Genomic DNA, 14,385 nt, shown 5'->3' with positions numbered 1-14,385 from the left:
GCGTAGTGCAGTGTATTAGAACTGTCAGCTACTCACTGACAGCAAGCATAGTGGGTCCTGACGTTGTCAGGACCCACTAGGCTTCCGTCTATGGCATAGCCGGACGCCATTGTTTGTTGCCCGGTTGCCATAGTCACCATCGCCGGTCGCTATCGTGTAGCAGGCCGGCGATGGCGGATTAACCCCTAAGAAGCCGCGATTGCTATTGAACGCGGCTTCTGAGGGGTTAATCGGCGGGGGAGCTCCGCGATCGGTCCCGGCACATTGAGCAGTGATAGTCTGCTGTCGGAAACAGCAGCTATCACAGCTCATGAACGCGCCCCGTGCGAACGGCGCCGTGTTTACTCCATGACCTACTATTAGGTCACTGAGCGCGAACGCTACAGTTAGCATGACCTAATAGTAGGTCATGGAGCGTTATGCATATTAACCAATCTGTCAACAGCAGCTTGTTGACGGTTTCCAAGTAGCAACATGAGGGTTTTTTACTGTGATTGAAAAATTTCAGATTTCATTATTTCATTTATGACAAGTTGTACCCACCTAACAAAACATACAACTAACACCAGAGTATCAAAAGAAAAGCTATAATAAGTCCTTTCTTACCTCTGATGGACTACTGGCCGATTTAGGACAATTAAGTATGTCAATTATGCATGCAGTCTGTACATAAAGTTTTTAATGCCGTGAAACATGTACAATACTATGAGTATTTTTTACTTTTTGATACATAATCAAAAGTTTTAGATGATTTGGGAAAAACAGCGAATCTCAGTTTACTCACCAGTTGTTTTTCAACCTTTATCTTGATCCGTTCGGCCTCCTGTTTCCTCTGTAAATAATCGTTCCTGGGAAACAGAGTTTATTTGTTAATTATTATATACATTTACAGTAATAGCAAAAGTCAAGTCAGTGGGCATCATATATATAGTGACCACCATTACAGTGGGTGATGGTACTGTAAGTAAGCTTATATATTTGACATTGTAGGGGAGACTTTATTTAGGCAGTTCTAAATTATTTGGGCACTATATGGTACTGATACATTGGCTCTATGTTTTTGGTAACTGTAACGCCCCATGCACATGTCCATAGTTTTTATTCTCAAAATACGGACATATTCAATTATTTCGGCCACGGACACCTTCCCATATATTTACGGGTGTGCATCAGGGCTGTAAAATGAGCCGCAAAAAATAGGACATACGGGTGACGCTCCGCTGCCTGTCCATGCAGTATTTACTGACCGTAAATACTGCATGAACGTGTGCACGGGGACTATGGCACTTCTTTGGTGCACTGTACAGCAATGTAGAGATGTCATTTGATCGCAGTATGACACTGTTATTTGGGTTCTATAGGGCAGCATTATTTAGCCACTGTATGTTTGGCATTTGTTGGGAAATGTATGATAGTATAACTTAAGCAATATGCAGTTGAGAAGGGTGAGGTGTAGGGTCGGTGCCAACAAAAAAAATCCTTCTAACGGTATGTTCACACACAGTGTTTTCAGGCGTATTTCCGGACGTTTATGGCTCGAAAAACGCCTGAATTAACGGAAGCAGAACGCCTCCAAACATCTGCCCATTGATTTCAATGGGAATTACGGCGTTCTGTTCCCACAGGGCGTAATTTTACGCCTCTTTTTCCAAAAACGGCGCGTAAAAAGATGCCCCGTAAAAGACGTGCTGGTCACTTCTTCAGGCATATTTGACGGACCGAATTCCCATTGAAGTCAATGGGAGTTGTAAAAACCAGTTTGCAGGGGTTTGGCACACATTTGGAGCGTAATTTGAGGCGTTTACGCAGCAAAAAACGCCCTAAAATACGCCTCGACATGAAAAACGCTCGTAAATACGCTTCCAAAACGCCTCAAATTCAGAGGCTGAATTTCTCAAAACAGCTCCGTAATTTATGGACATTTTTTGCTAAGCGTGTGAACATACCCTTAGAGTGCATTCAATTATATCAAGTCGCAGACACAATGACTACCTAAAGAACTAATTGTTCCAAAACTATGGCAGAAGTAAAGACTATAACTGATGCCTGCAGTACTTGTCTGAAGCGCCACTTCATTCAAAATCTTTTATTTTTATTCAATTGCCTGAATCAGTGTAACCAGGGGCATAGCTATAGAGGGTGCAGAGATAGCAGTCACACCCTGGCAATGGTACCTAAGGGGCCCCAAAAACCCCTTTGTGACATAGGAAGACACCAGTATTATAAATGGCACATGATAAGTGGGGGCCTTGTAAATGGCTTTGCATTGGGGCTCAAGTTACGCCTCTAGGTGTAACAGTAACCGCTGGAGTGCCATGGCCCACTTAATAGAGTTTATCACTTTCATTTTCACTTACCACTGATGTGGGGATTCCACCCTTTGGTTTCCTTGTGGCCCATATTGAGGTTGATACTCATAGGGTCTTTGCTGCATGTTGTTGAGTCTGGCGTAATAATGGTCATATTGTCTCTGCATCCTGCCCGGTGATACCTCCTCTTCCATCTTTTGTCCCCAATTCTGACCAGGCACCTAATAAAATGATCAATACGAACAAACATACTATGAACTATGAAACGTCTGGTTTCTACAGATCAATGTCACATTCCCCTCTGCAGCATTAGTTGTGTATAAGTAAGGCCTCGTTCACATCAGCGTCGGGTTCCGTTCATGGATTCTGTTAGACCTTTCCGTCGGAGGAATCCATGAATGGAAAGACAAACGGAAACCATAGCTTCCCTTTGCATTATCATTGATTTCAATGGTAATGCTTCCGTTGCTAATGGTTTCCGTTCGCCTCCGTTCCATAAGGTTTCCATTTTTTTTTTTGTGGAAAAATTAGTGTCGTTTAAATCAATGGTAATGCAAATATAAGCTATGGTTTTCGTTTGCCTTTCCGTTCATGGGTTCCTCCAACAGAAAGCTGCAATGGAAACCATGAACGGAAAACCAACCCTGATGTGAACGCAGCATAAGGGGTTTTCCAGGATTAGAGCAAAAATTTAAATGTTCTGTATTTGTGTTAAAATAAAAAAATAAAAATGATATGCTCACCTTTCAAATCCGCTGCCGCTTCTGCACTGTTTATTCCCTGAGCTTTTACATTGCTGTTTGTTAACATGTCACCTCTACCACTGACCACAGTGATGACTTGTTGCCACCAATGTTGTCAGTGATTTGCTGCCCGAGTCACGTGTCGGGGTGCCACGTTGTCACTGCAATGGTCTACACAAAGATCGGTGGGGGAACAGGGATCATCGGTGATGGAGTGTCAGGGCATTTGAAATGTGAGAATATAATTTTTAACATATATACAGCGGATATCAGTTTTTTGTTTTTTTTTACAAGACTGGAAAACCCCTTTAAAAGAACACTTTCCTCAAAAATATAAAAACACCCTATTAATAGGGTTGTCCAGGACTGCTTTTTTTCTAGAAGTGCCAATCTTGGCTGGCATTGTAGGTCACCCCATTTACTTAAATAGAACCTTTCACCAGCCCATACATGTGTAGCTGAGTGCACCAAGTAATAGTCACTGCTGCACAAACCTTGTCTCACTTTAAAAAAAAATATGATATCCTCCCCTGTTATTTAGCTATCGGTGCCGTTATATATGGCCCCCGATATGTAAGTAACCCCCTGAACTGTCAATGTGGCGTTTCTTTATTTCTAAATGGCAGGGGGGCATGTTACTTAGCGCTCTGACACTGTCCAATCAGCTACGGACAGTGTGGGACCAGCTTGTGCTATGTGATCTCTCTCGTGTGATCACACAGTCTTGTCGTTCTGCAGAGAGCATGTGCGCACGCCCATTCGCTCGCACATCTCCCGACGATGCTCCTACCGCCACGGAGCAGAAGACGAGGAGAAGACGATCTATACAAACCTGGATGTGAGTAGATCTTCTCCTTGTCTTCTGTTGCATGGCGGTGGGAGTACAGTCGAGAGATGTGCGCACATGCATGAGCTCGCACACACTCTCTGCAGAAGGACAAGATTGTGTGATCTCGCGAGAGAGATCACACAGCACAAGCCAACCGTAGCTGATTGGACATTGTCGCGTCCCCCTGCCATTTAGAAATAAACAAACGCCCCATTGACAGTTCAGGGGGTTACTTACATATTGGGTGCCAAATATAACAACACCGATATCTAAATAACAGAGGAGGATAAAACATTTTTTTTAAGTGAGACAAGGTTTGTGCAGCAGTGAATATTAAGGTATGTTCACATGGCCTATTTTCAGCCGTTTTTCGGGCCGTAAACGCCCGAAAAACGTCAGAAAATTCAGAAGCAGAACGATTCCAAACATCTGCCCATTGATATCAAAGGGAAAAACGGCGTTCTGTTCCGACGGGCCGTTTTTTTACGCGGCTGTTATGAAAAACGGCCGTGTAAAAAAAACGGCTGTGAAAAAGAAGTGCGTGTCACTTCTTGGGACGTTTTTGGAGCCGTTTTTCATAGACTATTGAAAACAGCTCCAAAAACGGCCGTAAAAAACACTGCCAAAAACGCAGCGAAAATCGTGAGTGTCTTAAAAAACGTCTGAAAATCAGGTGCTGTTTTCCCTTAAAAACAGCTCCTAATTTTCAGACGTTTTTGAGTTTGTGTGTGAACATAGCCTTACATGCACTCAGCTGCTCATGCATGGGCAGGTGAAAGGTTATTTTTAAATGAGGATCAGCTGCAATACAAGACACAACCAACAGACAAGAGTGGCATAGTTTCTGGAAAAATAGGAAACCCTTTTCTCTCATCCTGGACCGTATTTTTTCACTCCCGTAAATATACGGGTCCTTGGTCACACGTTTTTAACCCGTATTTAACCCGTATTTATGGACCCGTGCCCGTAAATACGGGTCCATTGTCAACCGTATTCCACCCATATTTACGGACTTAAAAGGGTCACATGATCGCTCAGACGCCATTTTCTCTGCTTCTCTTTATTAAAAAATTGAAATCCCCTGACGTCGCCTAGCAATGCTCCCGCAATTACAGATGCACACACATAGCCACCCGTATATTACGGTTGCCCCATAGACATAGTAATTACGGCCTGAAATAGTACATGTTCTATATTTTTCAACGGCCCGTCACCTTCCCCTGCGCAAACGGGAAGGTACCCGTGGCTAATAGAAGTCTATGGGCCCGCAATTACGGGCCGTAATTACGGTCGTGTGCATGGGGCCTAACTAGTCCTTCAGTTGCCCTCTTTGGTAAACTTTTTAAATTTGTATTCAGCTACTGTTCCTGAGAAAGCTGGGTGGAAACCAATTTGGCCTCTAATCACCCAACCTTATCAGACTCCATAAAGGTAAATTCGACTGGTAGTTTTAAAAAATTCCTCGTTGCTGCAAAATTGGGCGGCTTTGCCACTTAAAGTAAAGCTATGAAATGGTTTGAGTTTTTATATTTACTGGTGATTTTTTTTTGGGTTAGTTTTAGCATTTCTAATAATCGATCACCTTGACAGGATTGTACTGCTGAAGACGTGAAGGCGGCTTCCAATCATTCTTGTGAGGATATTCCACGCGCCACGGTGGGGTCATTACTTTATGCCTCGGAGGATGAAATTCCTTGACTTTGTTCATTTCATTTTTTAAATGAAATACAAAGTAATAAAATGTACATAAGTTCAGTTTGTATTCCACCTTTACATAACATTCAACAGTTTACTTATAAACATTGTTTCATTTATCCACAAAATAAACGATGAACTTGACAACATTGTATCACCGCTCTAGTTTAGATTATGGACTAATATAAGCTGTATCTGCTAGTACTTGGTCTTAATTCTGTAATGTTGAAGTGAAAAGATCATCACAATGAAATAATACTGACAAGGAATTGGGTCAGTTCACACAGAGTTTCAGAAAACATCCGAAATCGCCCCCCATTGATCTGAATCAGGCCTTATTTACATGAGCGTAGTTCACGTCCGTGATACGCGCGTGATTTTCACGGACCTATGTAAAGCAATGAGGACATTCAGACATTCCATTTTTCTCACGCAGCGTGTGTCCGCTGCGTGAAACTCGCGACATGTCCTATAAAAAGCGGCATATCCTTTCTTGCTGCAGTTTCCGCCTGTGATCTCCTATTGAATCAAGTGCTCATTTCTGAGCGTTTTTGCCCGCGGCCCTTGCATTAGCTTCAATGGTCGCAGATGAAAAACGCAGCGAAAAGAAAAAGTGGAATAATACGTGCAGGCAGTTAAAAATCTGCCTCAAAATTTCTGAAGGAATTCGGAGGCAGATTTTTTCTGAAAGCAAAAACTCTGTGTGAGCAGGGCCTTACGGGGGATAAAAGTAAATATTGCAAAGAGAAGAGAAATTTAGAGGGGATTGTCTAAGATATAAAAAAATTATCGCGTCTGCTTTTTTTTTTGTTTTATCTATGGGCTGTGCCAAGCAGCCTTGGTGGTGTAGCTGTATTATTTAGACATTATATCACTACTATCAGGCCTTATTCACACGAACGTGTTATACATCCGTGCTACGCGGGTGATTTTCACGAGCGTCGCACGGACCTATGTAAGTGAATGGGGCCGTTCAGACTGCCAGTGATTTTCACGCAGAGCGTATGTGCGCTGCGTAAAACTCACGACATGTCCTATACTTGGCCGCGTTTCGCACAGCATGCACCCATTGAAGTCAATGGGTGCGTGCAAATCGCGCTCGGCACACGGAAGCACTTCCGGGTGCTACGCGTGATTCGCGCAACAGTAGTAAAAAGAATGAATGAAAACAGAAAAGCACCTCGTGCGTTTCTGTTTGTAAACATAAAAACAGAGTGTCTTAATGATGCCGGCTGCGCGAAAATCACACAGCCACACACACCATATGCTGATGCCACACAGACCTTTTGCGCGCGCAAAACGGACACGTCCGTGTGAATAAGGCCTTAGATTGCTTTATATTGGGAGCTTTTATTTGATCTCTATGCTTATGTTACTTGAGCACAGTGTGGTGGTATTTACTGGTGTGTGCGTGTGTGTGCGTGTGTGTGTGTGTGTGTGTGTGTGTGTACACACACACAGCAGACAAAGAATGGCGACAGCACACTGAGAACACCAATGCAACCTAAACCGCTAAATATAAATAAATATGCATTACTGCTAAATCTACTTACAACAGGGAGGTTCTTAGTGCCACGACAAGGCGACCTCTGTAAGGTGGGTCCCTACGCTGCACATACACCCAGAACTGGGTGTAAGCCTACATATACTTGGGGATGGTAGGGACCAGCACTAAACTAATTAAAATCCCCTAGGGTAGAATGGGAGGAGTGCAAGATCAATAAATGGAGGCAGTCACTAACCCCACATATATGGATCACATAAACACAACAAAAGTTTGAACAGCAACAAAATGATACAAAACATGTATGCAAGTGCAAGAACCTCCTTATTATAAGTAGATTTAGCAGTAATGCATATTTATTTATATTTAGTGAGCTTCAATATCAGACACAGACCATGCACAAGAGTGGTGATCTCTCTGGAAAATATCATACATTTTTTCTATTACTGGACAAACCCTTTAATTATATATTCTACAAGCAAAATCAGAATTGCCAATGGCACTTGTTTTTATTATAGATAGAATGAAATTTCCATGTATTGAACGAGTATACGTAAAGAACTGTGTATGGTTACCTGGTGCTTGCTTAGGTGTCACTGGCCCATGTGCCTGTCTCACTGGTGTAGGCGTCCTTCGGTGGAGCACAGTATGGCTGAACTCATCTTCTATTAACTAGAAATCCAGCAAATCATATAGAAACTTTAGGAATTAAATCAAATGTACAAAAAGCAGGGACTCTCCAAATCAGCACTTCTCAAATGATGAGGCCGCCATCATTGGAATGGCGCCCCCCAGTTGTTGGGGAGGCCCATCAGGGGAGGCAGTTTTGACCAGATTAATTATGTGAACCTGCACCCCTTTCTCGATGAATAAATCTCTGGTTTAGCAACATATCTGACAACTTTTGTGCTTATTTATTGTTCTTTTTGGTTAGGGAGACAAATCTTTAAGATAAATATAAGAACCTTCCCAAGAATGAAAATCTGTCCTGGTCATGTGATGATCTCGCAGGTGCACGGCTCGTTACAAGACACAGCACGGATAACCGTACTGTAACAAGCCCTGCACCTGTGTGATCACAAGACCAGGACAGATTCTCATCCTCTAGAAGTAAACAATGAAGGTCCCCATTCAATGACTACAATCAGAGATCCTGAAAACAGTGAGGAATTGATTTCCAAAGCATTTTTTTTTTTTACAGTGAATGCGCAAAATAGGAATATCCCTTAAATAAAAACTTGAACTTTACTCACCTTAGGAGTCAAAAAATTGCGTATACGCTTTTCTAGAAAAGGCTTCTTCAATATGGAGGTAACAGATGGACGATCTCGTGGGGATATTTTAAAGAGTTGAGAAATTAATGCCCTCAGATCGTATGAATACTTTGAGGAAACTGCTAAATACCGACCCCGGCAGATTTTTAGCACCAGTTGCCTTAGGTTGTCAGATTCAAACTGCAAAGAATACACAACTTTAGATGAAATGCAAGAACTCCAACATAAAATAAAAAATTTAAATGAGTGGCAAGTGCCGACAGTCATGTGACAACGAAACTCCTCCCACGGTGGGAAAAAATGTCAGTCTTCATAGAATAAAGCTTTACTGGTGATTCACCCCATTGACATATTTTTAGTGGCCCAGTTTTTCCTTTTACATTTGTGAACATTTTTCTAGGTTTTAAAAGAATTTGGTTTAGAGCGTGTTTTTGAAATGAAGCATAGAATTGTTATATGGCTTTATTAGGGTAAATTCACACACGACAGACTTATTTCAGCAGAAAACATATGGATTTCTGCAGGATGAATGGGACAGTCGCAGACATTTCTGACACAAATCTGCCGTATTTGCAGATAGGACGAAAATGATATAACATCATGAAATAATAGATTAGCAGGGGAATAAGAGAAATGTTAGGATATATGTGGGGTTTTTGCCTATGATTTATTTTTTACTCCTTTTTTTGTTTCCCGCATGTTATATATTCATTTTTTACCTTGCTTGTGCCGTAAGCAATGTTTGCACAGTACATAATATATTACTCACCGGATGTTTAAGAGTACAAAGTTCATACAGCACACACCCAAGAGACCAGACATCCCTAAACAATAAAGAAAACAAACAAATTTTTTTTAAGGTATAACATTATTTAGATGCCGCTTTGGTCTTAATGAATATGGCGCATCCCATTCACTCAGGGGTGTAAATACCATAGAGACAGACCATGCGACAGCTATCGGGCCCTTGGAGACATGGGCCCAGTTCTGGTTGGTCCTATACCATTTGTTACTAGGTGGAAAGAACCTGTGCAGGCGTCTTCTCTCCAGGAAAGGGGGGTAGGAAATTGGCCCAAGGGTCATGAAAAGGGCTTAGAGGCCCTCCCTGTAATGGTGGGGGGGGTAGGGAAACGGACAAGTGAGCCCTAATCTACCCGCCACTCTGTCCCTGCCTACTTGCAACGACCCGCCCTAGGCGACGGGGTACAACTGGGCGGCGGTCCCTGCGCTCAGTAAGTGCATGACAAACACGACAAACAAACAAGGGAATACAAGCAAGGGAAATGGGCAGTTGCTCGCGGAAACACCGTGAGCAACAGAGTAGTGAACGAGCCGAGTCAAGCCAGGAGAGTGCGAGGTACAAAGCGAAAAGCAGAAGAGTAGTCGGTAAGCCGGGGTCTGTATGGAGCAGGATCAAAAAGTAGCAGGAGCTGTAGCTGGGCCAGGAAACCTCAAGGAAAGAATTCACAAGCACAGATGGACAGGAAGAGCAGGCTTAAATAGACCGAGGGCGGGAGCTAGCTGAGTCTGGCCAGGTTGCGATAGGCTCTCCCACTCCTAAGCCTGCCAGCCTGAGTGGAGGAAGCTGGTGTCTGTCTCAGGGATGTACACTCAGGTGTTGACTGATTAATTCTGGGAATTAACCCCGAAGCAGTGCCTGGCAGATCCTTTACAGTACCCCCCCTTTTATGAGGGGCCACCGGACCCTTTCTAAGTGGACCTGGCTTACTGGGGAAACGCAGGTGGAACCTCCTGACCAATACCCCAGCGTGAACATCCCGGGCGGGTACCCAAGTCCTCTCCTCGGGCCCGTATCCTCTCCAATGGACCAGGTACTGGAGGGAGCCTTGGACCATCTTGCTGTCCACGATCCTGGCCACCTCAAATTCCACCCCCTCAGGGGTGAGGACGGGAACAGGAGGTTTCCTCGAGGGGGCCAAGGACGGGGAGCAGCGTTTCAGGAGGGAGGCATGAAACACGTTGTGTATACGAAAAGACGGGGGTAACTCCAGCCGGAAAGAGACAGGACTGAGGACCTCAATGACCTTATACGGCCCAATAAACCGGGGAGCAAACTTTTTGGACGGAACCTTGAGACGCAAGTTCCTGGATGACAACCACACCAGATCCCCGACCACAAACAGGGGGTTAGCAGAACGTCTTCTATCGGCCTGAGCCTTCTGTATGCTCTGGGACGCCTCTAGGTTCTTCTGAACCTGGGCCCAGACTGTGCACAGATCCCGATGAACGACCTCCACCTCGGGATTGTTGGAACAACCAGGTGAAACGGAGGAGAACCGTGGATTAAACCCAAAATTACAGAAAAAGGGAGAGACCCCTGACGAGTTACTGACCCGGTTATTAAGGGAAAATTCGGCGAGGGGAATGAAAGAAACCCAATCAAATTGACAGTCAGAGACAAAACATCTTAAGTATTGTTCTAGAGACTGATTAGTCCTCTCCGTTTGGCCATTGGTTTCAGGATGGAAAGCAGAGGAGAAGGACAGATCAATCCCCAACTTATTACAGAAGGCTCTCCAAAACAATGAAACAAATTGTACCCCCCTGTCAGAAACAATATTGACGGGGACCCCATGGAGACGCAGGATGTGTTTGATAAACAAGGTAGCCAACGTCTTGGCGTTGGGTAGTTTCTTGAGGGGCACAAAGTGGCACATTTTACTGAAGCGGTCTACCACCACCCACACCACCGACTTGCCTTGGGATGGAGGCAAATCGGTGATAAAATCCATGGAGATATGTGTCCAAGGTCTCTGGGGAATGGGCAACGAACGCAGTAAGCCCGCTGGTCGGGACCTGGGAGTCTTGGACCTGGCACAAACCTCACAGGCGGCGACGTAGGCCTTAACGTCTTTAGGCAAACCAGGCCACCAATAATTTCTGGTAATGAGGTGTTTGGTACCCAGGATGCCTGGATGGCCAGATAGTGCGGAGTCGTGATTTTCCCTAAGTACCCTTAGCCGGAATTGCAGGGGAACAAACAGCTTGTTCTCAGGAAGGTTCCCAGGAGCTGAACCTTGATCAGCAGCAATTTCAGAGACTAAATCGGACTCGATAGAGGAAATGACTATACCTGGAGGCAAAATACAAACAGGATCTTCCTCCGAAGGAGGGCTGGCCATGAAGCTACGCGACAGTGCATCCGCCTTAATATTTTTAGACCCGGCCCTATAGGTAACCAAAAAATTGAATCTGGTAAAAAACAACGCCCATCGAGCTTGTCTCGGGTTTAGCCTCCGGGCAGATTCTAGGAAAACCAGATTCTTGTGGTCGGTAAGGACCGTTACCTGGTGCCTAGCCCCCTCCAGGAAGTGGCGCCACTCTTCAAATGCCCATTTAATGGCTAAAAGTTCGCGGTTGCCAATATCATAGTTACACTCCGTGGGCGAAAACTTCCTAGAAAAGTAAGCACAGGGGCGGAGATGGGTGAGGGAGCTGGTACCCTGGGACAAGACGGCCCCCACTCCCACCTCGGACGCGTCAACCTCCACAATAAATGGCTCCCTTTGGTTGGGCTGAACCAGCACGGGGGCCGAGATAAAGCACTTCTTGAGGGTCTCAAAAGCCTGGACGGCCTCAGGGGGCCAATGGAGGACATCAGCACCCTTGCGAGTGAGGTCCGTAAGAGGCTTAGCGACGACCGAGAAGTTAGCAATAAATCTCCTGTAATAGTTAGCGAACCCCAAAAAACACTGTAGCGCTTTCAGGGAGGCAGGTTGGACCCATTCAGCCACAGCCTGAACCTTGGCAGGGTCCATGCGGAATTCATGAGGAGTGAGGATTTGACCTAAAAATGGTATCTCCTGTACCCCAAATACACATTTTTCGATTTTGGCAAACAGTTTGTTTTCTCGAAGGACCTCGAGCACTTTCCTGACATGCTCTATGTGGGAGGACCAGTCCCTGGAAAACACCAATATGTCATCAAGGTACACTACAAGAAATATCCCCAGGTAATTTCTCAAAATCTCATTTATGAAGTTCTGGAAGACCGCAGGGGCATTGCACAACCCAAAGGGCATGACGAGGTATTCGAAATGGCCTTCGGGCGTGTTAAACGCAGTCTTCCACTCATCCCCCTCTTTGATGCGAATAAGGTTATACGCCCCCCGTAGATCCAATTTAGAGAACCATTGGGCCCCCTGAACCTGATTAAAGAGATCAGGAATCAAAGGAAGGGGATACTGGTTCCTTACCGTGACCTTATTCAGGCCACGGTAGTCAATGCATGGCCTAAGACCCCCATCCTTCTTCCCTACGAAGAAGAAGCCAGCACCTACCGGAGAAGAAGAGGGACGAATGTAACCCTTGGCCAGGGATTCCTGGATATACTCCCTCATGGCTTCACGTTCGGGACAAGAAAGGTTAAATATCCTACCCTTAGGAAGCTTAGCTCCTGGTACCAATTCGATAGCGCAATCGTATTCTCTATGAGGCGGTAATACTTCGGAGGCCTCTTTAGAGAAAACATCAGCGAAGTCCTGAACAAACTCGGGTAGCGTATTCACCTCCTTAGGGGGAGAAATAGAATTAACAGAAAAACATGACGTACAACATTCATTACCCCATTTGGTTAGCTCCCCAGTATTCCAGTCAAACGTAGGATTATGCAACTGCAACCAGGGAAGACCTAGAACCAAATCGTACGATAATCCCTGCATCAATAGTACAGAGCATTGCTCCAAATGCATGGAGCCAACAAGGAGTTCAAAAACAGGGGTATGCTGTGTAAAATAACCATTAGCAAGAGGAGTGGAGTCGATACCCACTACCGGAACAGGTTTAGGCAAATCAATCAGAGGCATAGCGAGAGACATAGCAAATTCCACAGACATGATATTAGCAGAAGACCCTGAATCCACGAAGGCACTGCCGGTAGCAGACCTACCACCAAAAGAGACCTGAAAGGGAAGCAATATCTTAGTACGTTTCATATTTACGGGAAATACCTGTGCGCCCAAGTGACCTCCCCGATGATCACTTAGACGCGGGAGCTCTCTGACAGCATTCTTACGCTTGGGACAGTTGTTTACTTGATGCTTGACATCCCCACAGTAGAAGCAGAGACCATTCTTCCTGCGGAATTCTCTACGTTGTTGAGGGGACACGGAGGCCCCGAGTTGCATAGGTATTTCTGAGTCTTTAGGTGAGAAACGAAGCAACGGGACTTCGGGAGGCATCATGGGGGAGTCGGAGGAAAAAACACATAAACGTTCACGTTGTCGTTCCCTGAGACGTCGGTCAAGTCGTACCACTAAAGCCATAACCTGGTCTAAGGAGTCAGAAGAGGGATAACTAACTAGCAGGTCTTTCAGGGCATTCGACAGACCCAACCTAAACTGGCACCTTAAGGCAGGGTCATTCCACCGAGAAGCTACGCACCACTTCCTAAAGTCAGAGCAATACTCCTCAACAGGTCTCTTACCCTGACGTAAGGTCACCAGCTGACTCTCGGCAAAGGCAGTTCTGTCAGTCTCGTCATAAATAAGTCCGAGGGCAGAAAAGAAACAATCAACGGAGGAAAGTTCAGGGGCGCCAGGAGCCAAGGAGAAGGCCCACTCTTGGGGCCCTTCCTGGAGCCGGGACATAATTATACCCACCCGCTGGCTCTCAGAACCTGAGGAGTGAGGCTTTAAGCGAAAGTAAAGCCTACAACTCTCCCGAAAGGAGAGAAAAGCCCTCCGGTCACCTGAGAACCGGTCGGGCAACTTGAGGTGGGGTTCAAGGGGTGCGGTGAGGGGAACTACCAAGGTAGCATCAGGCTGGTTGACCCTCTGAGCCAGGGCCTGGACCTGTAGGGAGAGACCCTGCATTTGCTGAGCCAGGGTTTCACGGGGTTCCATAATGGTGTCAGGGACCAGGGTAGACTAGGTATAGGGCTTGTGAATTTGTAATGGTGGGGGGGGTAGGGAAACGGACAAGTGAGCCCTAATCTACCCGCCACTCTGTCCCTGCCTACTTGCAACGACCCGCCCTAGGCGACGGGGTACAACTGGGCGGCGGTCCCTGC

At 45.4% G+C, this 14,385-nt stretch overlaps 1 protein-coding gene across 4 annotated transcripts in view; it reads right to left on the bottom strand.

Moving 5' to 3' along the window:
• Positions 1-14,385, bottom strand: part of NEK5 (NIMA related kinase 5) — a 94,084-nt gene that overhangs the window by 36,152 nt on the left and 43,547 nt on the right. For all 4 annotated transcript variants that reach the window (XM_075851763.1, XM_075851762.1, XM_075851764.1 and 1 more), the window contains exons 8-13: positions 9,124-9,178; positions 8,334-8,534; positions 7,656-7,752; positions 5,464-5,579; positions 2,358-2,530; positions 785-848 (exon numbers count right to left, since the gene is read on the bottom strand). In XM_075851763.1, the coding sequence (XP_075707878.1) occupies positions 785-848; positions 2,358-2,530; positions 5,464-5,579; positions 7,656-7,752; positions 8,334-8,534; positions 9,124-9,178 (706 nt within the window). The remainder of the gene's footprint in view (positions 1-784; positions 849-2,357; positions 2,531-5,463; positions 5,580-7,655; positions 7,753-8,333; positions 8,535-9,123; positions 9,179-14,385) is intronic.

Source organism: Rhinoderma darwinii, chromosome 2 (assembly GCF_050947455.1).
Source record: "Rhinoderma darwinii isolate aRhiDar2 chromosome 2, aRhiDar2.hap1, whole genome shotgun sequence".
Taxonomy (NCBI): Eukaryota; Metazoa; Chordata; class Amphibia; order Anura; family Rhinodermatidae; genus Rhinoderma; species Rhinoderma darwinii.
The sequence above is the reverse complement of the archived record's forward strand: the minus strand, read 5'-3'. Positions and strand labels throughout refer to the sequence as shown.